We start from the raw sequence: 26,494 nt of genomic DNA, 5'->3' as shown, positions 1-26,494 counted from the left end.
TTACAGCCACCCACACTTTAAAGAAATAGGAAAATTACCCACACCTCATACCTACTCAATTCTTTGCCTTCTGGGGAACACTTAAGACACTGATTTATAACAGCTTTCTGCTCAAGGCCTCTCACCTCTGAAACAGCACTGATTTGGTATCAAGTAAATGCTAAAGCATCATGAAATTTTACATCTGTTCCATCTTCTTTGTTTTAAGCTATAAAATAAAGAAATAAACTCAAACCGCAGGAAATGGGAATGAGGCAAAGTTGCACCACTGTTACCATACTCTCAGACGGGGCAACTTAGGGCAGCTTACTCCCCACTGGGAAGCCTTTACTACTGTTAGCCATTAAGAAACCTTATTGAAAAAAGTCACTTAACCTATTCAAATGTTTTGCTTTGCTTTGATCAATCACCAGATTTCAATGGCTTAAAGATACCTTAACTTAAACATACTGTACTGCTATCCAGCAACAGAATCTTTTCTAGAAGGATGACACCAAAGACAGTAAGAAAAAAACCACAATAAGCAACACAAGTCAATCTTTATTGAAAACTGAAGTATTAATACATAACAATTCTTGTTACAATAAACGTGCTTTTAAGAATTTAAATCTGAGCTCATCTACTCATTGAATTGCATAAAAAATAAAAAAGTATGAATTTTCACAATTGAACTGGCTCAGAATGGAATCTCCACTCTTTGTGTTGATGCAATAGTTCAATGCAGGAGTGAGTGATGCCTTAAAACTTATTCTGGAAGACAACATTGACCTAAACTTAAAAAAGTACCAATACAACTGTTTGTAAGACAGTTTTTAAAAAAGTCATAAAAAGGAAACCTGTGTCTATTCCATAACAAACATGGAGAACTATTACTGGGGCCTCTTGTACTTCCATTGCATGCACTCACTTTTTCAAATCTTAGACAGGAGGGCAGCCAATAATAGCATTACCAAAAAAAAAAAACCACTAACAAATCCATTCTACTTAAAACAAGTCTGTACAGCAGCCAGCTAAAAAAAGCTTTCCCAGTTTGCCTTCTAAGTGCCCAAAAGTCAACAGTTAAGAAAAGTCATGTTCACTTTCTTGATGTTGAAACTTCAGAGCCCATCAATTGTTTAGAATACTTTTTACAATCACAAATGGACCCTTACTACCTGTGGAATTCAGATGTTTCAGTGTTATATTCAACCCCCACAAGAAAAAGTTTCCCCTTTCCTCTCTTCTGTCTACAAAATACACCTTATTTGCTCTCAGCACCCCCACACACAGAGGCGTACACAGCCTGCTGAAGGAGTCCTCACTACTTCAGAGGAGATCTCAGAATGAACTTGATTCTTGGCGAGGCTTGATGCACCAAACTACCCTAACTTTGCTGCAGTTGTTCTGGTTAATTGGCATTGTACCTCATCAAATCTGAGGGTCTCTGCAGGAAGCTTAGAGCTGATAGAGGATTAGAATGCTGACACTTATTGAGAACAATCTGCATGAGCTTAAATCGTTGTGTCTTTTGAAGAGGTGTTCACAAATACTTTTGACATGAAGATTAATGGATTGCTTTTGACCCCCTGACCATGCTAAGGTCAGCAAGTGACACCTGCTGGAGAAGGCTGGATATGGATCATGCCCATTTCCTACCCACTACTGCACAAACCAAGTCCTGGGCAACTGCAAATTACCATTCAACAACCACAGCATCTGTCCTCTTTCCCACAAGTTCCAGCTGAAGCATCACTATTGTTCATGTTCCTAAGATGGGAGGTTTCACATACATGGTATTTACTACTCTGGTATGAGTTTAAACCCAGAGTTAAGTGGTGGCATCGGATCGCTGTGCTTACCTATTCAAGCAAAAGTATGCTCTAAACCCAAACGAATGGTGTGTATAATACTGTGCTTAAGCACTGGGGAGTGATTCCAAGCCAATTCTGACCATCTTTTGCTCAGATACCTTAAGTGGCCTTACTACCCAAGTAGCAGTGAAGCCAGAACACTCCATGAAGAGTAGTCAATATTGAGTACCCTGCTATACAACTCTGTACCATGAACTATTCTCAGACAACACTAAGACACAGTAGTACTTACGGGGTGGTGGTGTTTTTTGGTTTTTTTTTTTCCCCAGTGGATGAAGGAATACAAGGACGGACTTCAAATAAAGGATTTTTTTCACCTACCACTGCATCTAAACATTTAAACTTGCATAGTATACCAAAAAAGCTTTCTTGAACAGCATTCCTGCACATCTGCTAGAAACTTCAAACAGAAGATGGTTACAACAAGCATAAGCAAGATCTACTAGTAGGTTCTCCATTTACCTTCCTAGTGTTTCGTTAACCACCACACCACTGACTAGGGCTACACGTTTTTGGTGCCAATTATCAACCATTTTTCTTTTGCTGCTGCTACATTTAAAAGACATTTTCATCAGTTGTTACTGACATAGGGAATACCTCAGTTTTTAAAAAATACTTTATCTAAACTCAACACCTGAAATTTTAATAAAAAAAAATTTTCTTTCTTGGACTTCTCTTTGTTATTGCTGCAACAGTTATTTTCAGTTCCAGGTTTAAAGTAGTACTTTTTGTTTTAATCATATAAAGCTGCCATAAAAGTTTTTTGTGGGGGTTTTTTTTGGGTTTTTTTTGTTTGTTTGTTTTTTTAAAGAGAAGCTTGATCTGAAATGCCTCTTCTGCACTAGCTCTTTTCATTTGCTGAGGAGCTCTAGTGCAAACACATACTGCGTATTTATTTATAAAGGAATTCTAAATAGGGAATGTTATATAAAAAGCAGGAGAGAATGTTTCGTAAGACCCTCACTGTGTAAACGCCTATTTAATGATGTACAGTTTCCCCCGCCACAGTTTTATATCCATGCTTTCTACTATTTGCAACAAAATACCATTATGATAGTTATATATACACATATTCCCCCCCCCGTCCCCCTGCACTGTGCTTTTGGTTACTTTCCATATCAACTACTGGAGACATGCTCCACCCTCCCAGTAGATTATAGTCGATCAAAACTGGAAGGTGTAGTACCTTTCAAAAAAGGTACAAGTTTCCCCCTGGTGGATGAATCCCATAATGCAACTTAAAAAAAAGTGCTCAAGTAAGTGAGACTGCCTAAATGTTACAGAATATTATACAGAGACCAATTCCAAGATGACATTTAGGAATCTGAAGTTAGAGCAAATATATACGAAGTTATATTCATTCCTTAACTATTCATCTATTGCAGCATTCATGAAAGTTCTTTCCTATGATTTTCAAAGCTTTAGTTTATTGGGTGATGAGACAGGAGACAGCAAAGCTTTGAGCTTGTTCTTTATAGCTTCTCCCCAACACAGGACTGTTCCATACCTCAGGTCTTTGTTAAAATCATGCTAAGACAACAAAATGTCACTCTCTACTAGCTACAATGGACAAACGGCCTGTATTAATGTTCACTGTACTCTCTGGCACACCTGACTAATCAAAGCTGCAAATCTACTACACAAATGGAATTCTTAAACAGACTTGAACAAAGCAGTACAGATTCAAATAAGTTTGTCTGGGGTCATTTTCTGCTCCATATAAAGACATACGGAAATCCCTAAGCTGCAGTAAGTGCTCATGAGTAAGGTTTAAAGTACTTATTCCAACAACATAGCTATGTTCAAGGCATTAGAAATAAGGGGGCCATCCACTGACAGCGATTCATGCAAAATAAACCTAAACTTTATTAAACAAAACAAAAAAACAAAAAAAAAAGAGTAGTACAAAATATGGAGAGTGCTTACTGTAAAAAAAAAAAAAACCAGAGTTACTGAAGGCTCTAGCCACCAATGGGTTATGAAGTTACGTAAGTCTCCCACCAGGGCAGAGTACTGGAACGGCAACATTAAATCAGCACTGATGCTACCCTGAAGTAGCTGCCAAATCTGTATAGGAGCAGAACACCCCAAAACAAAGCATAACTAGATAGACAACTTAAAAAAAAAAAATTACTTCTGAATGGAAGTTAACCTACAAGAACAATACAGCCTGATATACCTCTGTGTAAACACTTGAAAGGGAACAACATTTTATAACCATTTACTGCATAATTTATTGCAGGCAGAATGTATCCAATAAAAGAAAATTGCATCTTTCTGGATCGCAAGCAAAGCAGGTTTAAGAAAAACCTTGATTTTATGTGCAATATTCAAATTTAAAAATTTAAAATCTCCCCCATAACAATTTTGGCATATAAATGGGTTCTAAGGCTAGCCCTTTATCCCCACAGCATTTGCTTTGAGGTACTTTTTAAAAATTGAAGTTGCAGGAAAGAATATCAGAAACGACTCATTGCAATGAAATGCTGATCTGCAGTCAAGTCTTATTTTACACGCTTCCAAGTGCAATTTAGAAAGTAAAAAAAGAAAATACTAAGAAAACACATCAAAATGCTGTAACTAACAAATGGCTCCTACTTCAATTACAAATATTTTCAGAAAAAAAAAAAGAACAGCTATTCGAAACCTCTATATTCTGGCAGCCCTACTACAGCATATCCATAGTCCATACTGCAAGTAACTAATAAGGAAGTTGTGTTAAAATGATTTGTTCCCCTTTAACATACTCATCAGGCACACAAGCCTTCCTCAGAATAACATGCAGCTGAACTCCTCCTGTTTGTTGCAGAAAGCCCTAGCATTTCTTAAGTTTCAGGAAAGCAAGCTGGATCAACTGCACATACATTTTCAACTGACTACAACATTCTTTAGGAAAAACAGCATGGATTTCCTGAACTGAGAACTAAAAGAAAGTGTTTTTCTATCAGTCTGTGTGGCAGTCTCACTTTGACACATCTTGCATCATATGAAAGATAGTACTGGATATGTATCTCCCCAGGACATGCAATTCGTTCTGCAGGTGATGTCACCTCCTACTATTCCTAAGAGCCAGTTTTGCCTCAAGGAAGTTTGCTTTATTTACTGGCACACACAGCATTACCTTTCCCATTTCATTCTGATCCTTATGAACATCTGTGTAACACTGAATCCATATAATGAAAATGAAAAGGTACAAAGTAAAATAATTGTGTGCGGGATTTCTACAGCCTGTCTGACTCATTTTCCAGTCACTCCAATTTAGTAGTTGAATTTGAAAAGAATACATCACTTAAATAAAAATATGCCCCTTTTAAACTGGCAACTCCATCAACCTGAAAAAGGCTGAAGCACTTATCTAATGTATATCATGGTATTCTATAAAGAAACTCACTTTCATGATTCTACCTTTTAAGACCCTGCATATATTACAACAGTGCATTAGTGATACAAGTTGTAAAATACTTTTCAGTTCCTTTGGATTTGCATATGATGGTTTTTGCATCAGTCACTGCAGGTAGATTGAGCAAGCTTTGTTTTTGTGTTTTAACATGCATTCAACTAGATATGGATCAGAATAAATTTATACTCCCTTTTTATCATTATAATTAGCTAAAAAATTGCAAGACAGTCCACAAAACAGGATTTGCTTTAAGACTAGCTGCTGGAGTTCCAAGATGTAAGATATGCAGCACTGGAAAATCTTCAGTGATCAGGAATTAGTAGTGTTTAGCCAAGTGTTGAAAGCATTCAGAAGAAAAGTCCTGGTTGGAGGCATGAGGGCTTCAGCACCAACTTTTAAACCTCAATTTCTTGATTGCATATCTCCCATCTTCAAACCTACATTAAGAGGGGGTAAAAAAACCAGGAAATATTCTCAATTACGTGAAATACTATTTGAGTGTGGCAGAACATTCTAACATTGCACACACCACATTAATAAGCACACACAGCAGATGTTAAGTATTATATAATGCTACCCTAGCACTTAACCAGTCAACTGAAATCTATAGACTTCTAGGTTAAGAATTCACCACATTGATTTTCTCCTGTCATGTCCATTCTACCTTTCTGTCGTCGCTAGTCATTTTGTCTTCAGTAGAAGGTGCAATATTAAAAAGATATTTTATGCTAAATTTAATTATCAGCAGTCATGAGTTCAGTCACAGCAAAACTCTCACTTTTTATACTCATGTAATATGACACTCCTGGATCAAATATTATATGTGAACCATTTCAGATCTGCAGACTGATATGTAGCATCACAGCAAAATGAGAAATGGCTGTTGCATTACTAACTCAAAGGGAATATAGTCACCTGTAATCACAGAACTCTGGACTGCTAACTGCTGAAACAGAAATCCAGAGAAAGTTAAAATAAAGTTAACTTTGTTGTAAACTAAATGGACTAAATGTCAGACCAACTGAACTAGAAATTTTCACTACTCCTTATTTCAAATGAAGCTGTTCTCAATTTATGCTAACCCTGCCCCCCCCCCCAAAAAAAAACAGAAACAGAAGTGAGGATCCCCAAAACTTTAGGCTTTGTGTCAGTCTGACACACGTTACACTCCCAAAATCCATCCCACCTTACAGCAGATTTCAAAATTAAACTTCTTTTCTTGAAACCCATGATCTAAATTTCAGTCAACACTAGATACGATTTTTCCATGCTGACTGCAAGAAGTATGAACTGATACTTACCTGAAACAGAGTGAATATATGAAATTAACTCAAGGTTGTGTATTTGTTTCAGCAGCTTGTGAGAAAGATTCACCCTTGGAGCAAGGCAAAACACTTGCCTTGCCTACATATTTAGCCAATCAAAAACAAGACTACAAAGTTACACACATTGCTTCATTCAGGAATCATACTACTGCTGAATTCAACAATTACCAAGGAATCCAAAATACCGAATACATTTAGTCCCAGATGTATTTTAATACAGCAAACTTGAGGCTCATTCTTTCATATTCAACAATCATGAACCATGAAAATTATTCATGATTTCTGAAGATACAGACCACTGAAGAAGTCCCACTAGGCTTCTCTGCTTTGCAGGGAACAGCTATTATAATACACAAAAATTACTGCTTATATTACTCAATTAGAATACTGTAGAAGTACCCCAGACAGCTTACCTTCTGAAAAATCTCCCCGAAAGAACCTGCAACGCTGTCATTTATAAGAAAGATTAACTGCTTTCAATCTAAGTTGGTAACTTACACTGACTGCCAGGATGATCACCACTGTGGGGGCACATAACTATAGGTTGGTGTTCCTGGAGCCCGATATGTGGGCATAGTAACTGGATGAGGGGCTACTGGAGTTGGGGAATGAGTTGTCAACAAAGTACCTAGGATGAAGAGAACATTTTTTTCAGTAAGCACAAATTCTAGTACAAAGGGAAAAAAGGGGGGGGGGGGGGGGGGGGAGAAAAAGAGAGTTAATTTTAAAAACAATTACAGCTTGCTCATCTTCTGATTTAAAGTTACCAGTATCATTTTGCACTCCAGCCCCAATCTGCCTTCAAACTTTTATGCAAGGGGATCATTTTGATGTTTAGTCCAATGCATACAAAGATACTCAGTACTCAAAAATAGCTCTAGCAGAAACCCTGCAACATAAGCATTATTCCCTGTGAAACTTTCCCACAGCAGTCTTTACATGCCATAAGAATATCTGATGGTAGAGATAACTTGACTGATAAATCAGAATGCAAACACGAACTGATTTATTATTACAGATAGGACTTTACAGATTAAGGGGCTTCAGAAACAAACAGGCTGAGATAGCAGGATCTTAACAGTCTTTCTCTACAGCACTTTGTAGAAACACTAATAAACACCTGGGATAAGCTTGCCCACATACGAAATTCCAATGTTAGCTCAGTTGGTGACACAACTTCTCTAGTTTTGAGATTCCTCAAATTAAATGATAAATTTGACAAGATAAAAACCAGAATCTGAAAACAAGCTCATGGCTCTTGTTTTTAGATTACTCAACAGAGCATCCTTTGAGTGAATGTGGACATTTCTTCATGAGTTAACACTCACTGAGTAACAAAGCATGACACCCCCTCAGTAAACACCCACAGATGAGTCTAGATTATTGGTTAAACAATATTTTCTCCAAAACACTACCGCTAAAAGAGTATGGCATTAGGAAGTAGACATTCCTAACCATTACCTGTGACACAGAAGACCTGCAGGTAGTGCAAACACATAAAATGTTGTATCTCAATATACAAAGAAGGTCAGCAATATGAGGGGTGGGCTGAGAACACTGCATTTTCCTCAGCCTTAAGAGGTTGCTGTTTTCAGCTAGGCATAGAGAAATGTATTGTGAAGAGGAAGTCACTCTTGACACTGGTGAGATGAGAAGCAAAGGATGCAAAAGTAAGTGAAATTCCATACAGATATAAATAAAAACTATTTTACCATAATACTAACACCTGAAAAGAGAATGTGGTATCGCCATCCTCAGAGATGATCAAAATATCACTGACCAAGTATGCAACCTGATCTAGCTGGATCCACTTTGAAGACACTGGACTAAATGACCTACAGAAGCCTCTTCTAATACAAACAATTTTATGATTCTGCCAAGTATGCTTCTGGCATCACATTTTTGTAATGCAGCTGTGTTCTGTCTCAAACTGAAAGGAAAGCTTCATCAAGAAAACTTAAGGGTTGTAAGTTCACATACCTGCTGACATTGCCATAGTAGTCCCAGCCACCATCCCCATAGTCACACCATTTCCTCTTGGTGGTGGAATCGGAGCAGGATACATAGTTGCTGGCATGCCATTAGGCTGCACAACTGTGGTGTGGTGAATTACGTGGGGTGGTGCTGCATATAAAGGCTGTGTATAATAAGTGCCCTGCTGTTGGAGAAAAGAAGTAAATTAAGTAATTACAGTGTATCTGGTGGGGAAGATAAATGATGTCTTCTTTCATGAATGTATCATAAAATAAAAGCATTATTCTAAAGATGCAATGTATTTACAGAGCAGAAGCCAAAACATTCATTTCAACTATTCCAATTGCATTTCACTGGCAATTTTTTAACATTTAGCCCCTTTTTAAGGCATTTAGGATAACATGCAAAGCAGGGACCTTTGTAGAACTCCAACGCTGACTGTACCTTCAACAATAAGGACTCATTCATCATTTGTTCCTTTCGTTTCTTGTCTTTTCATATATTAATCCATGACAGAACTTCTCTCATTCTTTCACAACTTTTTATTCAGCTGATTTTAGTTAAAGAACCAAAGGTTTTTGACAAATCCAAATACACTAAGCAGATTGGATAAACCTTGTTACTTGCTTATTAATTCCCTTTAACTACTGCATACATGCCAGGCAAGTTTTCTCTATGCAAAAGGAGGGCCAACTTTTCCCCAAAATACCATGTTTACTTAAGTGTCTTAATTCTAGCCTTTCTAATAGTTTTCAACAGTTTGCCTAGCATGACTTGGTAATTCCTGAATCACAACAGAGGCTTCCTAAAAAAACAAATTAATGCAAGTTTATGACAATTTGTGACAAAATGAAATCAGGATGTGGTAGTTACAGCATCCAGCATGCATTTTTAACACTACTGGATCTAGTGTCTCTTCAAAGACTGAACACCTAATCAGTAAGTGCAGAGTAACTGTCATGTGAGAGAGAATGTAAAAGTGCACACACACACACTCTGTAAATCACTGTATTAAGAATTCTTACTGTACGCAGGTAAAAATCCTCTCCATCCATGAAGAAATAAATGTGGTCTAAAGTTAAGAGTTCAAGTTACAAGGTAAACAAAATACTATCCAACGAGGTTTTGGTTTTGTTCATTTACCTGTGCATATGGATTCTGCTGTGGATAGGCACTTCGAACTGGGTACACAGCAGTCTGATAGGGATTTGGTGACGAAGAATACGGTGGCACTGCTCCACTAGTGGGTGAACAAGATACTTTATACGGGGTGCCTGGTGTATAACCTGAAACAAAGGTAAATCTGCATTAAAAACATGAAAAACAAGTGTCAGTACACTGCTTTCTAAAGTCAGGGGTAACAATTTTTTTCATTTCCAAATACCTTAATCTTCCTGTGAGTACTAGTCTCAATATCCAAGCACAAGTTCTATCATTTACATAATACTGATAACAGTCTGAAAATAATACTTGACTATGTCAACTAAGCATGAAAAGTTAACTGTATTTTTGCACAATTTGCTTTTCAAATCTATGGATATGGGATAAAAAAGTGGATTTAGATTTTTGTAGTAATATCATTAAATACTTGGATTTGGCATATTAGGCAGCATTCCTACATAGGAGTATTTGGCACATGTTAATATCAGCCCAGTTCTCAACGCACCCCAAACTGTACTGGCAAAACCCCAAATTGTACTGGCAAAACATAGCAACAGTTAACTAACCTGCAGTTACCTTCTGTAGAAGATGATATAGCACAAGAATAACAATTTCAAAAGTCAGAATCATGTGAAGAGCTCAAGATGGATTTTCAGAGAACAGAGACACAATCTGCAACCTCTACTTCAACTGACATTTATTCACATTTGTTTTCTGGCATTTTCCGAACTGGCTAAAATAAATATGAAAGGCTATACCTTTAAAACACAAGCACTGTAAAGTTCATCGCAACTGCAAATTACACTTCAAAGGCACTTTAATATCTTTAAATCTTCTTTTTGTGTATTATATACATAGACATACCCTTAATCATCACTTGAGAATTATTTTTATACATTACAGTAAGACTTCAGGTGTCATCAGAAAGAATTCTGCATTCCTATTACAAGGCCCCGAAAATCAGTCTGCCTTGTAATTGTTGGGAACTGTTCAATTTTTACAGGGATAAGTAGCAACTGCTGGCTCAGACCCTGCCTAAAGACAGTTCTATGATTTCTCCAGCCCTCATCAGGCGAGGTCTCAGGATAACAGAACAAAGGCTTGATGAGGCATGGAGGAGATCTATGAAGAGCACCATTGCTGCTGCGCACTACACTCCCAAGATTATATTATGGCCAGAGTGGGAATACAAATACCTTAGCAGCAGCATCCACCAGTAATGTCATTTAGGGTAGTAAACAACAGGCACGACCTATTCTGGAGAAAGCATCAAGGCCCTAGCCTGTGCTATGCTGAAAAGATCTTGGGTCTCATGCAGGTCCACCACACCAGGAGATACCATTTCTATTTAGTTGGAATTGTACAAACTAGTACTAGGGCAACACAAGGAAGAGAAAACACTTGGTAATTATAGAAAACAAGAGACTAGAGATTAGGCTGATGTTAAAAACTGTCTAGAATGTGCTGACTTCAATATAGAGAACAGATCTGAAGCCATATAGCAGAAAGAATGCTGGCATTTGTGTTGTGAAAAATCAGACAGTGCAGATAGCATGATCACAGACAACCTTCATTCTTTTTGCAGAAGTCTGAGTTTCTTTCCAATTTCATTCCACCCTTCAAACTGAAAATTGTCATGTTAATAAAGAAACAGGTTTACTATGTTTTTCTTTTTTGTTAAATAGAATTTATCACCTTTAGGAGACACGAAAGAAAGCTACCACAGCACTTACTCTGAACTTGTTTTTAGAGATACTAAGTATTTGACGAATAGAGCATGCTGAGGAAGTAACTTCTATTTCTAGTATGGGGAGCTATTTGTGTTGAAAAACTCAGCTACAAAATGCTGAACACGAAGCATCACCACTGAACTACAACTATGTCCTCAGTCAAGCCCGCTCTCATTCTAAAAACCCACTGATACAGCTGCACAGGCAATTTAACTTTCATTCATGCAAAGTGGTACATCTGTACAAGAGGTATTCTGCCTCCCCGTTTAATTTTTTCTCCCTTACAGGAATCAAAGACCTTAAAAGTAAACCACATAGTTTTCAAAACCACAGAAATTTATGAAAGATACCTGTAAAAAGGTACCCTTTCCAAACAGCAGTGGCACGGCACATTCAAATACTGCTGATGTGAACTTACAAAAGCTTTGATTCTACAAACAAGCAGTTACATCAGAAAAGTTAAAAAATTAAAAATCCCAGCTGTTAGGACAAAGTACTTCAAGTTGTTATCTGCCTGAATTAGATGATCTGGACATTTTGAACTTTAGTTCATAGCTTAAAGAATAGCTAAAAATTAAAGCTACTCTTAGTTCTGAAATAAAAGCTTCTTTTCTATTCAACAGCAATAAAGACTCTAATAGTACTAGCTTTAAAAAAAATTAAGGACATTCGAAGATGGTAGATGACTTCTATACATCTTTATTCCTTTTTCACACAAAAGTGAAAAATTTCTTACTCTATCTTGTTATATAGCAGGAGATATATTCCAAGATTAATCAATGCAGACTAATCTTGCAACATGATTAAGTCTAACAAGTCAAGAATCTTCCCCAGAAACCGTAACCTCCTATTACAACATAACTGACACAGAGGAAAAAACCCAATCAACTGGATAAAAACATCAGTCTCGTGATTTGGTAAATTGATCACATGCAGCTTATCTTCATCTTCTGCAGTAGGATTTGCAGACTGCAAGCAATATTAAGACTGAACTACCTTTCAGTTATCTGATCCCAGGATCAAAAACTGCAGCTACTCCTCAGCACAGCTGCAGGAATCCTGGAGCACAGAAGGCAGAGACACATCACTAAGGTAATCGCAACCAGGAAACTGAACGGCCTATTAGTAATACAAGCCAATAATAAAAGTCCGCATAGGGTTTTGATTCCCATGCTAAGAGTTATACCCCTGATGGGAACTGCCCTCCCTTGAACATCACTCAAAAAAGTTCTTAAGCAATCCAGTGCAAATGCAAGCTGGTATCCCTAGATACGATACTTGTACAGAGGCAATACCCTATCCAAATTATAGTTTTGTTGGGTTTTTTTAATTACTGGAACTTATAATATCCATCCGTTTCCCCACCTTAAATTCAAGGCCAAAGACATTCCAAAATCAGTTCTGCACTCACTATGCCTCTAAGCAGCAAACTGAACATAGACACAAGCTGTACCAACTAGAACACTCCACAGTTCCAAGGAAAGCTACAAAGCTACACACTTTTAACAGGTTCTGCAGGCAAACATTTTAGATGACTTACTCTCTCTTGCCTCAGTAATTGCTGCCACACCCTTTTAAACGCCTCCTGGTAGTTAATGAAATGCCATACATCACAAACTTCGAACTTCAATACTGCAAGCAGGCTTCCACAACCTAAACTTCCCAATATCAAGCAGCATCCTTTCCTATCCCTGTAAGTTATGTAAGGGCATTCATGGACAAATTTGGTTATGTGCCATGTGTATCTCTGAAAAACTGGCATAATACATGCAAGTGAAAGAGTTCCTGAAGATGGCCCAGACCTACATTAACAAAGCAATGTAAGGAATTCCTTAGTGTGCAAAATAACCACAGGGAGAATACTGTTCTATCAGATGTATGTTCCTGGTTTAAGTGGAAATTAAATGCTGCCAGTTTCTGGTTTGTTTCAAGCATTGGTACATCAAAATCATCTTCCATTAGTGAAAGCAGAACTACATGGAAACAACTTAGGTGAGTGCTTTGGCTTCTCTTGTGTTTTTTTTTCCCCATCTCCCTTTTCCTAGGCTCATCATATTTCCTTTCCCTTAAGTGACAAGCATGCAAGTGCAGTTACCTAAATCCTCTGCCAGTACCCACTATGGACAAAACAGTTTTACTCAGCAACCAGGCTTTCCAGACAATTAGTTCATACAAAACAATTTTAAGGGCAGAAAGAATGCAGCCAGCTGAACTTGGAAAGATGATTTAAGAAAAGGATGAAAAAGAAGAATTTTGAAGACAACAGAGAAGAAAAAACAGAATCTGGAAACAACCGGTAGGATGCAAAGCAAGCAGAATCACAAAGGAAGTAGTGAAGGGAAATGCAAGGCAATCCTCAAGTATCAGCGTGAAATATAGAAACAACAGCTCTTCCCTTCTCTGAAGGTGAAAGCAGTGTGAGTTAAGACAACGTTATACTCATTTTAGTTTATCAGATGATTCCTTATGAGTCATATTCAAAGTAATGTAAAACTTATCCCACAGTGTAAGTGCTATTGTAAGCCCCTGCAGCTTTTCCTCATTCTTAGTTCTAACAACTCCCAAACTTCAGGTTACTGCTTCGACATACCTATTACACATACCTGTCTGGAAGGTAGGATTTGCTCCAGGATACATATTAGGGGAATAGGCAGGAGCAGCCGCTGCATAGCCCATTGGGAAGCCAGCTAGAAGAAAGAATATGTCAAAGTTATTTTCTAGACCAACTGTACCATCTAACCAGACCTTACTCTCAAAGATTCTCACTGTACATCTTTTAATTGAGATAAGCTAACAGATGGCCTTCGATCACACCTCCTCAGCTAAAACACTGGGCTCCTCTTCTCCCAAGCCACCTGAAGCTGAATGCTAGATGAAGGGAACGGCTAAAGGAATCACAAGTGCCATTCTCCCTTACATCCCTGTTTCAGCAAATCTCAAAGTTGGCCAAGTAACTCTTAAGTTAGTTGGACAACAAAGTTTTGTGCAACTATCCAACCTCCCCCCCCCGCCCCGAGTTCAGAGTCAGAGTGACTCTGACTCTCCAGCTCATATACATCCCAAGTAGAGAGTACAAAGCAACCTGAGTAGTCCAAAATGCTTGTTGCATTTGATAGATTTGTTACTACCCTCAGATATCAAACAAGCTCACCAGTTTCCGGCATGTACTATGACAGTTAACAGTAACAAGCAATTCACTGAGGTACTGGCAAAATGATAGATAAACACTCTACAATAGAATACAAGAACTACAATTCATCAACATTGTGATATACTGACCTCCAACATAGGGCAAAAAACATCATTAGCAAAAGCTACAGTTACAAAGTTTGTTTAGATTGTAGTAAGTGAAATTTCTAAATTAATCATAGCTATTAATTTTTCCAGGAACTTATTTGCATTATTCCAAACTGTAAAACTGAGTAATGTCTGTTTTTAGAAAGACAGAGTTACTACCACATTTTGTTATCAACATAGAAAGACTTAAACTTCTCTAGATAAAAGGCAATTACTACTTGCATATTCACTGTCAGGCTTAAAGCTGCCAGTTTTAAACTGCTATTCAAATTTGAAGGGTTTCTACTTCACTATAAATCCCAGAGTCCTTAGCAATTACTCCTAACAATAAAAATTCCTTAGCTCAAGACTATATTTGCTAACCTAGTTTTGTAAAGCACACTGTAAACATATCAAGTGACATACACTTGGCACTACTATTTGGTGGTCAGCATGGATAAGACTAAGAAAAGCATTAGGCTTAAAAATCAAAGGTAAAAATAACATATCCAATTCATAACAACTTTTCAGCGTGTAAATAGCTCTGAAGTTTTCAAATTCACAAGCTGCTAGTGAAAAGCTTTAGTACAGCTTTACACCTTACTCGAACCGACTACACATCTGCAACATTATTTATGTTGTATACATTTTCAGTCCTCTATTCTTTCTTCACAGGTTTAGCTCCATAGTAGAGGACTCTGAGCTGCTCAAGAAACAAGTAATTTGTGAAAAATGTAACTACAACAAGCAGCAGTTTTAGCTTCTACACAGAACTTTCACCCATATGAGAACATTTGGATATTGATTCCTTGCTACTGTAAACCCATCCAACAACCTCAAACAGGTGTAGTACAATATAAACAGCTATTAAATATACAACAGCTTTAGAAACACAGTGCCTTTGACTATACATTCCACCTAGCGATATGTTCATTACTTTCTATTACCATGCAACCCATGTAAATTCTATGATTCTGAATGGAGAATCTGCAGCTTTTAAATTAGGCAAAGAAGGGAGAATTAGTCATGCAACAGTTCTTTTAAAAAAAATCCTAAAATGCAAGTCTACTTTTCATTTTAGAGAATGTGTTTTGTGTTTATCCCACAATCTTCAATCCTGAGCCAGGCAGCTCAGCAAACTATCTGTAACAGTCTAACACTTATTGACTAAGCTGAATTTAAGGGTCACAGTTGTGTGAACTGACTGACTGACTGCTGTAAGGAAGAATTTAGAGTGATCAACTTACAGCATGACATTTAAGGCACTTTTGTAACAATTTTACTTCAATTCCATATATTTTAGTTATGCTAATTTACAACCTAGTGAAGACTGGCAAATATACAGTACTTACATAATTCAATATGTAGTCTCAATATGTGTAATAGTAGAATAAAAGATTAGAAGTTGTAATGTTGTTTAAACTGAACCTACAATAGTATATCTTCCTAAGTAAATTAAGGTAGCACTTAGATTAGTATAAACAAGAGCTTTGATGCAATGTGTAAATGGTTATAAGTACAAATGAAACCCTGGTTAATATAAATCTGTGTTTAGAAAATGAATAGAGATAAAATTACAGTTATGTTTAAATAATTCATAATAATCTTTATCTAAAGCAAAAGAAAACCTTGAAAAAGCAATTTATTACAAATATAGAAATAGTTGTACTGTAACTGATATTAATTAGTAAACCACTGTTGCATGCTTTATTGTAAAATTACTATAGACCATACAACTAAGACAGTTAGAGAACAGTTAGAATAAAATCATCTTGTGGGACTTATGGTTACACAGCATCAGGTTTACAATTTATTACTGCACCATTTCAGTCACTCAATAGACTTTAAAACATTGCAACATAGTTTGTGTTTTCCCCTTATAAATACTGTAGAAATCAAGAAAGGTACACTAGTTTGAGGAAAAAATTTAAAGTACCTGAAAAGCAAAAATAAAAACTAAAAGGTATTTTGAGACGATCAAGTCAACAGTAAAGAAAATTCATTTATGCACCAGTATTTAGAAGAAGGAACATAGAAAACTGGAACAAGAAAATAGGAACTCCAGTACACCACCTAAGCTGAAAAACAAATTTAAAAGCTGTAAATACCAGTAGCAAAATATGGTACAGCTACAAAGAATATAAACAGTAACAGTGCAGAATGATTTCTAGCTCCCAACATAGACACCAACTAAATCACAAAACAGTCTCTCTGTAAAAGCTACAGAAGTTTAATTGGTTATGATTCAGCTCAGTTTTTATGTAAGACCCTCCAGCCTCTCTCAGGATGGAGTAATTCCCTTACCCCGCAGATATCAGAAAAAAAGACTGCATCAAGACATACTGCTTGAAATGCCTCAGAGGCACACAGCCTTTCTCTTCGGCCTTCCTGGAAAGTTCTGTCCAAATCTAATTATTGCCTTATCCAACTTCTGAACTACGGGGACATCAGAAATGAAGCCTGCTCACATGCACATTAGGAGATGAGGGGGGGAAATCCCTGGTGAGAAACTTGCAGCCAAATGAAAAGCAGAGAAAGCAAGAAATACATTTAGTTTCTGTTTTAAAAACATTTTTTGGCCATTTTCTCGGTACCACCTTTGATGCTGTGCTTCAGGCAGTCATAAAACAGATAGCATGAACAAGAAATAGAGGATAGAAAGGTTAACAGTGCCAACCAACTAGCAGCAGAAATAGACTGACTCCTCTTCTTGCAGGGTGTATATATTAGAGCTCCTAAAATAAGCTGCTTTGGAAGAGATACTGAAGTTAGAAATATAACAGAACAACTAACATCACTCTTGAAATTTTTAAATTGAAAAAACCCACCCAAATCCCAAAACAGATTACCATACATGAAGCCATTCATAAGTGCCTATTTTTTCTTGATACAAACAAAGATCAGTGTAACTGAAGCTCATTAAAAAAACAGGGTTACTTACCTGGATAACCAATTCCTTTGGCATTTGCATAGGGCACCCCAGAAGATCCAGGGCTATACACAGGATTCATGATTTCAGTAACTGAAGGGGGAGGGGGAAGAAAAAAAAAAGTGTTTACTCAAGTATAGGAAAAGCTTGGAATCTCAGCAGCTAAAATGGAACTGGAAATGGGGGAAAGTATATCAGAAGAAAAAGTAACAGAGGAAAAAGCAGCAATTCCACTACTCATCAACATTAAAACTGTAGCTACAAGCAAGAGAGTCGCTGCATAAATAAGTTTCAAAGCACCAGAACCCTCAACCAGCTAGAGAATGTCTCAGGAATGAAACATTCTCTGTTATGGCGCAGGCTTTCAAAATATTTCCATCCCTAGGAGTTCCCCCATGGCACGCAAATCCATAACCCACTGCAGGAGTTCCCATGTGTTGGACTTCTCCCCCCATGTCATCCATCATCTGTCCATCACTTACCATCTATCTACCATCTATCAATCTTGGTTTCTTCCCATTTCTTTCTCGAAGCATCTAGCCAAGGGATGCAAATACTTATGGTCTATTACTACTGGCATTTCAAGTCTGGGATTCCAGTCCTTTACCAGCACTAAACTCATCAACTGTCAACAGCCCAAGTATTACAGAAGTAAATGCCAAAAGACTTTCTGTATTAGACAGCTAGCTCACATTTATGTATTTGTTTACTTGCTGCTAAGTTCTTCAGAGCCTATGACAACCTGACAGTTAGGTCCAGTCATTTCTGAATTATGTATTCACACACCAAAAGGGCACCTACAGCTAGCATCACTGGCAGGAATAAAACCAAATCCTTAGTTTTAAAAATGACCTTGTACATAAACACCAAGGAAAATAAAATGGCACTGAAGATGCTTCTCAAGTTTTTCTAGTATGCCTATGTAGTTCTAGGAATATAAATCACTGCATCACAGGTCACAAGCAAGCCTGCCATGTGCCTCTTCGAAGAGTATAGTTCGCAACTACTTTTCTAATACTTTAGAAAAAAATCCCCATATTTTAACCCCAATATCTTCAATCATCTGATTTTCTGCATATATTTACAAATTTACCACTTCTCTTCCTGCAAGTGCCCATTTTGCACTACAAATAGCCTCTGACAGCAAGAGAGAGGAAGGCACACTGTGAACCAGACTTTCTTATTAACTGTTAGTATCTGGTTCTTCAGTCACTTTCTCTTCTACATCTTGAGATGCTGTCTTACTTAAATAGTGTTAAGCAGCTTAACACAGTTTAACAGAATTTTGTAAATAAAGTTTATGAAGCAAAAGAGTCATAATTACGCATGCACTACTTTAGTTACAGAGTATTTTATGGTAGGAATCTGAGTTAAGTTTATGAGTATAGCTGCAGTGATAAACCTACATTAAGTGACTGCATAAAGCGTAAGTTGTTTGCTTTTTAAAGTAACACTAAAACCAGCTCTGTGCCAAGAGTTTTAGCAGCACCTTGTACACAACAGAAGTAAAAGAACCATTTGTGCAAAATTAGGAAATCAGAAAGTGCTGTCAGAAAGTTTATCGTCAAGTTTCACAAAACACTCAAACTCACTGTAAGAGAATTACGAGATTCACCAGTTTCTTGGACATTCCCCCCCCCACACACACTTAGCAATAATACTAACTTAAATAGAATTGTTTTTATTTTTCCAGCTTCATACTTGATTACATATCAAGACAAATGAGTCCATTAAGAATGAGTTAAACAAACAACCTGCCATTTACATTGCTTAGTATGAGGAAAGTTCCCCAGAGCAGCATGTTTTAACCACCTGACCAACATCAAAAGAAGCAGTTTGACACAAATCTCTTTGGAAATGTTCTACAGCAAACTAGTCATCTTCAAGTATAAAGGATCTGAAGCCCCGTGCAGTTTTAGTAGCGCTAACTCTGCTGCTCCATAACTAGCAGGCATATTTTGCTGGACTAGCATTTCACTGTAGCAAGACTGTTCTTTTCTCCCATACTTTCTTCTGTGTATTCTCCTTTCTAAATAAGGACTCTTATTTCCTTGAAAACTTCATCTGTTCCCTTAATATCTCCCTGCATTTCCTTCTCATTTGCATCTCCACTCCTCTTTCAGTGTTGATTTTGTCGCATTTTGTATCTAAACTTACCAAACCCCTAAGAGGTCCAAGCTTCACTTCAGTCTCAGCATTTCCGAATTGTGGGGTAAAAGCCTGAAGAGAGGTGGATATACACTTCCACTCAAATATAAACAGCACTCTCCCACACCCCCATACCCCTACAAATACGCTGCTCCTCCTTGCAGTCTCTGCAGCAATTAGGAGGAAAGAAGACCCTTGTAACCCTCTCACCATTCTGCATGGTGAATGAGAAGAGAGAAAGAGGACTGGAAAGCCAGTAAGAGCATTCTGCAAGTATTTGGGGGAAAATAAAACAAAAAAAACAACTATTAGAAGTATTAGTAGTCAATAACTGCAGAAGAACACAAGGACATACGTTCTGGTGGATGACTTAAACAGAAGCCATACAAAGCTGAAAAGGTAAAGAAAATTAATAGAAAAGGTCAGAAAACTCAGACTTGATCTCAAAGGAAGTGCAGATTAAGAGAAAGGAATTCCACTTAAGTAAGGGGAAAAAAACCTATGGTACCGGGAGCCTGCAAGCTGCCTCTTACTGGAAACAATGCCAACTTCCACTTCAAATGCATCCATACTTTGAAATTCGTGTGTGTACACACACATGTATTAATTCAAATTTGGCTGAACAGGTATGTACTTTCACCACTTCTGCTTTCACACTCTAGCTTTCACCACTGAAACACAAGCAGAAATCCACCAGCCTACAAAAAGCACTTAAAGTTTTTGTAATGCAGACAAAACTTCAGATCACCTCTAATTAAAAATAATTATTTTCAGGTCTTCTCTGAAGGACCCAACATGTGTAAGTATAATTATATAGTATTACCCAGTGGTTGCAATCATCTCAACTCTTACCATAATTTTACTTGGAAAGGTATCCGTTATATTGAAATATGGAACCTTGCAGTCCACTTCCCTGTAATGCTTAAAGTCCACATCAAACGCTAGGGAAACTAGTATAAAGTGAACCCAAAGAATCATGGCTTTCAACCTTCTTGTTGACATCCCCTCCAAAGCATTCTCATGTTAATGTATATGTAAATAAGTGTCTACTGTGCATCATCTGTATACAAATTGCACAGAGCCGACTGTATATAAATTACAGTCAACTAATTCTTTCAGTTGAAATGAAGGTAATCATATTAAAGATGCTCCGATTAAAGACTATGCAAGCATGCTTGGGAAGCGCAAATGCTTCGCCTTTCATTCTTGCCAAAGCCAAACAATCAAACTCAGTTTTGATCAAGCCTGTTAAATCTCATCTCGGTACAGATACCAGGACAATCATCCTCCTCTTAAATCCGCATTTCAGGAAACTGAGCAAAGGCCAGCCGCTGCTAACGTTGAAGCTCTAACACTCCAAATTAGATACTCTTTTGCATGTGGCTTTTCCTGCTATGCTCAGAATGAGCACGTTTCTAGGAAATTCTGCTTTTAAAAATCATTTTACAGAGATACATGCAAAAAAACACAGACCAATGCAAATACTATAAAACAAACTGCACATTCCTTTGTAATGGATGTATTTTCTTACTATTTATTTTCAAAGTTGTGCAGAAATGCTATCAGAACAAGATCTACTGAATGCCACTTTGTGCTCATTTTATGACAATTCCATCACAAGAGTTGAGGAAGAATCTCCAAGTACCTTGCCTAAAGCACACTATTGTGGTCCACTAATGCTTTCACTCTTGGAACTTTAAGCAGACTCACACTAAGTCATTATAGTATTTAACATCTATCCACCCTGTAATACTTCTAGGATGCTGTTTGCTATGAAACTGTAGAAACGACCCAGTTTCTACTTACATACAATTCTTTAACAAAGTTAATTATCATCAGTGTTCTACGTTTTACCCATTTGATTTCCAGTCAAAGTTTAACAGAAGTAAAATAAAATTCCTAAATGCTTGGTAGTTTGTAATGTAAAAAAAAAAAAAAAAAAAAAGTCATTTCCACCGCTAAGTAACAAAGAAAATAGTTCAGGACACTTCAGCTCTTCAAATAACTGACAATGATTACAGTCTCAGTTGCATTATGTTCTATTAAAACTTCAGCCACCAAAAGAGGCTCTTTGATGCAAATCCTAGGCCACATAACAGGCACTTTTGTCACAATGACTTTAAAAAAAGGGGGCTCATATCAGAAGGCATTCAAACTTTCATAAAGTCTAAGACAATACATCCTACACTGCATTGGTATTCGCAGGTAGCGCACACTTCATTTCTTCCACTCATCCAAGACCTCAAAAAAGTCACTTAATTTTACCAGGAAGCAAGTATTACCCCTGTTCAAAACAGGGCACGGGTTTATGGTAGTCCATGATTGAAGCCAGCTGGAATCAATGCTTACACAGAACTGTGATGCTTCTGGCAAGCAATCTCATTCCCTGTGCTGGGACAGCACTGGCACTCTAACCCCTCAGTAAGTTAGATCAGCTAAGTCAGTTAGCAGAATTCTGGGTTTTGCTGGAGTTTTTTAGGCAGAGGTTTGCTGTGTTTTCTTCCTACCAGCTTGAGAGAGCTGAGACATCACCAAATAGCTAAAACAGCGCCAGTTCCAATACAAGGAAGGGAGCAGAACTGGACAGTGGCAGTACAAATTGAGGTTGCAGAACCACAGCCTGGAAAAGGACAATTAACAGCTTTGCCCAAAGTTCACATATAAAGTAAAATACAAAGCTGGAAATATCATTCATGTGCAAGTCTTCCTCCCCTGCTCAAGTTACAAGATGTTCTTGTCATAAAAGAGAAAGAATGAGACACCTGCAATCAACCTTCTATGTTTTCTATGCATGCAATTTTTTTTTTTTAAGACTACAAAGGAATAGAGAAGTTTAGACTTTTTAATCCTTTCTAATACAATTCCCATCTGTAAGCCTATTCTACTAGTAGTCTGTTGTTACTTTTTCTGTGTTGAAATACACATACATTAAAACCAATACTACTTGCACCCAGTATCAGTAATGACAGAGACAATATGATTATATATTAAAAGACTCAACAGAATTAGTTCTATATGTTCTTCACAAGAAGAAAACCTATACCAAAAATTTAATGCCAAGATCCTGCTCATGAACCAGCTTCATCTGTACATTAGTGGCATTGCTCTATTCTTCCAAAACCTGAGAACATTACCAAAACGTTTTTTCATAAAAAAACCCTACTACCTATGGAAAGATCAAACAAATGGCCCAACACTTCTCAAAGCCTACAATTTCTGTTGTTGCTACTGCACAAGGGGATAAAAGCTGTCAGCTCCCATCCTTGCATCTCCTGCATAACTTTGAGATTGTGTATATTCTTATTTCAAAGAACTGGAGTAGTGCAGCAGAATCACCAAATCCTCACAGTAAGAATCTTAGAAGACCATCTGTTGCCAAATTTAGGGGAAGTTAAATCAACTATAAGAGACAGGAGAGAAAAAAAAACCAAACAACAAACAAATAAAGGAAGAATAAAACTTCACTACACAAAGGAATCATATTCACAACTCTTTAGTTAAATCCTGAAGCTCTGCTTCTTGGTAAATTTTTACCCTACAAAGCATTTTTTCATTAAGTTCATTTTCAGTTTATTCCACATTTCTTTTTAAAAAAAGAAGAAACTGTCACAAGTTCCAAATTGAGACAGAATCTCCAAAAGCCTCCTAATCCCTCCTACTTTTTAACCTGAAAGTTAAAGCGCATAATTACTATCCCAAATGTACAGGTTGGGAAGCGTGCATTATATGAGCCTGGGAGTTTTATAACACTAACAATTAGACAACTTACAGTAAAATCACATTAGAGCAGACAGAAAGTCTAGTCAAATTAGGTAACGTGCACACTACTACTGAACATCTAAGAACAAACCGAGTCCAGCTCTTCTCATGCTGAGAGCTGTATACCTCCCCTTACTCAAAACCTAACTTTTTATGTTTCTCAGGAAATGGATTTTGTCATTTGGCTGGTGTTTATGGTTTGGCTCCAAACGTTCCAGAAAGGCGCTGAAAGCGCACTTTGCACCAGGCCTCTTTTCTTTTTGTCTCACAACTCCTCCTAGAAGCTACAGACAACTGAAAACGTACTCCTTTCTCCAGCTCACAGATATAAAGGTAACAGGGCAGATACAACATGCAAGCCACACACAACCTTTTGCGTGCAGTTGAAGCTTACTATTTATTTGAAAATCCACCTGACTGATCCCCTCATGACGCTATAGCGATTTTTGTGAAGTTACCAACGGGACAACCTCCGCCCTACATCAATAAACCAGCACGAACAGGCGTCCCAATGCCTTCAAAAGCAACCTACTCCATAAAAGTAACCTGAGCTCCCGGCAGCGACAGAAAGCAGCAGGGGACGAGACCCAGGGCGGCCGCGGGCCCTGCCTACGCCGGTGCCGCGAGGCGGCGGGTTAACCAGCCGGCTGCCCCCTCGGCGAGCCCGTCACCTGCCAGCGCTCACAGGCCGTTTCAGACACCTGTTACGGACAGCCCTCCGAGCCCCCGAGCGACGCTGAAGGTGACTCGCTGCCCCGCCTGGCGGAGAGCGGCGCGCAGCCGCCCGCCGGGCCGCAGCGCTCTCCCCGGCATCAGCCGCAGCGCTGCCCGCACCGCCGCGGCGGCGGAGGCCGGGGCCCGCCCTTGATGGCGCCGGGACCCAGGATGGCGCCGCCGCGGCCCCGCCGCCGCAGAAGGGGCGGCCCGGGTGGCTGAGGGGGAGCCGCCAAGCGGCGCGGCCCGCCCGAGAGGCCGGCGGCGCAGGCCGCGGACCAGGCGCCGGGCCCGGGCTGCCTTACGTAACGGGCCCGGCGCGGCGGAGAGGAAGAAGCGGCTCCGGAAGCCGGCACCACCCGCGGCGGCGGGCCTGGCACTCACCGGGCTGCGGCGCTTCGTGGTGGCGGCCCGGCCGTCGCTGGCTGTCTCGCTGCGTCCGTCCGTGCGTGTGTGTGTTTGTGTGTATGTGCGTCCCTACGTGCGTACGTACGTACGCGGGTGCGGGAGACGGCGGGCGGAGCCGGGCGGGCGCAGCCTGCGCGGGGGCGGGCGGGGGGGGAAGCAGTGGCCGCCGGGCGACTCCGGCTGCTGCGCGCCCGGCCGCACCGAACAACTGCGCACAGACCCAGCCGACGTCACTTCCACGGGGGAAGGGGCGCGCGGCACCTAGCCGAGGGGGCGGAAGAGCGCCGTCACGTGCACGGAAGCCCCCGGGCGCTGTCCTCCCCCTCCGTAGCACGTGACCCCGCCTCCCCGCCGCCGCCATTAGCGCCGGGGCTGAGCCGTGTTCCTGGGCAGCATCCGCGGCCGTCCGCGGAGCTGGGGTTGAGCAGCGGCGAGACTGGCGGAGAGGCAGAGGGAGTTAAAGCGGGTTTCACCTCCCTCCTCGGGGGCGGGGAGAGCCCCCGGCCAGGGCTCTCCCCTTCCTCTGGGTGCCCCGGCCCCGGGGATGGAGCGGCTCGCGCCGGCTGGACCCAGCGACGCTCTTCTGCCCTGCAGCTTGGAAGGGTTCCTCCTGCGGCAAGGGCTTCGTCCGTGGCCAGCCCTCCCGGCTACTCGGGGTCGGGCACCCGATGAAGCAGGGGAAGGGCCCGGCCGAGCAGCCGCACGGCCCGTTCCGTGCCGGAACGGGGGTCCCGGGGGGGTTGGCCGCCTTCCAGACCCGCGGCACGCTCTGCCCACAGAGCTGTGGCAGAACGGAGAAGCTGAAGATCGGTCTAAACTGAAAGTTGGGAGGAAAAAGATAGACGGCTTAAACAGAACCTCCAAGAGTGCCGGTAGCGAAGTAAGGCACCTGGATGGTACTTCTGTCAATGCGGTAACTCCTCCTGAAAAGTCTTACTTTTCCAGTAGTTTTTGTTTGCTCAGAGCTGGGAAACGCATGAAACTTTTCTAGAAATCTGAACTGTACTCAGCACAACACTGAAACAGATAAGCAAGCCAAGCTTAAGATTTTACAATTTTAGGTCGGGAGGCTTTCTAACTTAACTCTCCATCCTCCAACTGATGGGTGGAAGCCAACCTTGCAACTCTTAGACCTAACTGGACTTGTCAAGGTCACGATTTGATCTGCAGACAAAACATGCAGTCTTCTCATCTTAAAAGACCTAGAATTAACCTTTCGATAAACCACCAAGTATCTCCCAAGGATGGGATGAGATAGGAACGTATGTAGATTAAGTTTGCCCAGAGATGGTGGACATTATTGAACACGCAGAAGAGACCAAAGTGACAGCCATGCAGAATTCCTATGGCTAGTCCTTAAAAAAACAACACATGAAGCTGTACATGTTTGTGGTAAAGGCCTAAGCCAATAACTCAGCACGGTTCAACATCTGTCAAGGAAACGTAACTGCGAGCATCTGGAGGCAGCCTGAGCAGAGAGGATTCGTCCAGAAAAGTCCGTACAAATAGTGCCATTAGTTCAGAGGTGTTCTTGGCAGGCGCCGTGACTAATACTACCAAAGAAGGGACTGCCAGCATGGCAGCAAATACATTGTTAATTGATCTTACGTTGCACACGAATACCTAAGCCAGCGTGCTGCTGGCGAGAGTAATACTGGCATCAAAACCGAACAAACTGCAACAGGCAGGAGGCAGATGGGCAAGTGTCGTATCTGGTGAGAACTGGTGATCGCACACTGCAGGGGTATTCTGAGCAGCAGCCCTGCTCCTGTAACAAACTGCCAGTCTGGATAGACAAATGTTATGGATAAACCAACTCC

General features: G+C 39.7%; 1 protein-coding gene across 4 annotated transcripts; it reads right to left on the bottom strand.

Annotated features, from left to right (window-relative positions):
* Nucleotides 1-520: 520 nt before the first annotated feature.
* Nucleotides 521-24,915, bottom strand: FAM168B (family with sequence similarity 168 member B). Of its 4 annotated transcripts, none has more exons than XM_069791976.1 (7): nucleotides 24,651-24,915; nucleotides 17,658-17,738; nucleotides 14,044-14,127; nucleotides 9,693-9,835; nucleotides 8,556-8,730; nucleotides 7,074-7,203; nucleotides 521-5,687 (listed from the first exon to the last, which is right to left on the bottom strand). In XM_069791976.1, exons 2-6 carry the CDS (start codon nucleotides 17,725-17,727, stop codon nucleotides 7,091-7,093), a joined length of 585 nt encoding a protein of 194 aa, XP_069648077.1. In that variant the 5' UTR covers nucleotides 17,728-17,738; nucleotides 24,651-24,915; the 3' UTR covers nucleotides 521-5,687; nucleotides 7,074-7,090. The 4 variants fall into 4 exon arrangements, with proteins under 4 accessions (XP_069648077.1, XP_069648076.1, XP_069648079.1 ...); XM_069791975.1 differs by having other exon boundaries at nucleotides 7,076-7,203; nucleotides 8,556-8,733; nucleotides 24,651-24,908; XM_069791978.1 differs by lacking the exon at nucleotides 7,074-7,203 and having other exon boundaries at nucleotides 8,556-8,733.
* Between the last annotated feature and the right edge of the window lie 1,579 nt (nucleotides 24,916-26,494).

Source organism: Haliaeetus albicilla, chromosome 9 (genome assembly GCF_947461875.1).
Source record: "Haliaeetus albicilla chromosome 9, bHalAlb1.1, whole genome shotgun sequence".
Taxonomy (NCBI): Eukaryota; Metazoa; Chordata; class Aves; order Accipitriformes; family Accipitridae; genus Haliaeetus; species Haliaeetus albicilla.
This window is presented reverse-complemented; position numbering and strand designations above follow the sequence as displayed.

Coding starts and splice junctions, on each gene's coding strand:
- FAM168B (XM_069791975.1), bottom strand. CDS start 17,727: ATGAATCCTGTGTATAGCCCTGGATCTTCTGGGGTGCCCTATGCAAAT. Junction 9,836..14,043: donor AAATCCTACCTTCCAGACAG/GTATGTGTAATA, acceptor CCTTTGTTTCAG/GTTATACACCAGGCACCCCG. Junction 8,734..9,692: donor AGCAGAATCCATATGCACAG/GTAAATGAACAA, acceptor TTTCTCCAACAG/CAGGGCACTTATTATACACA.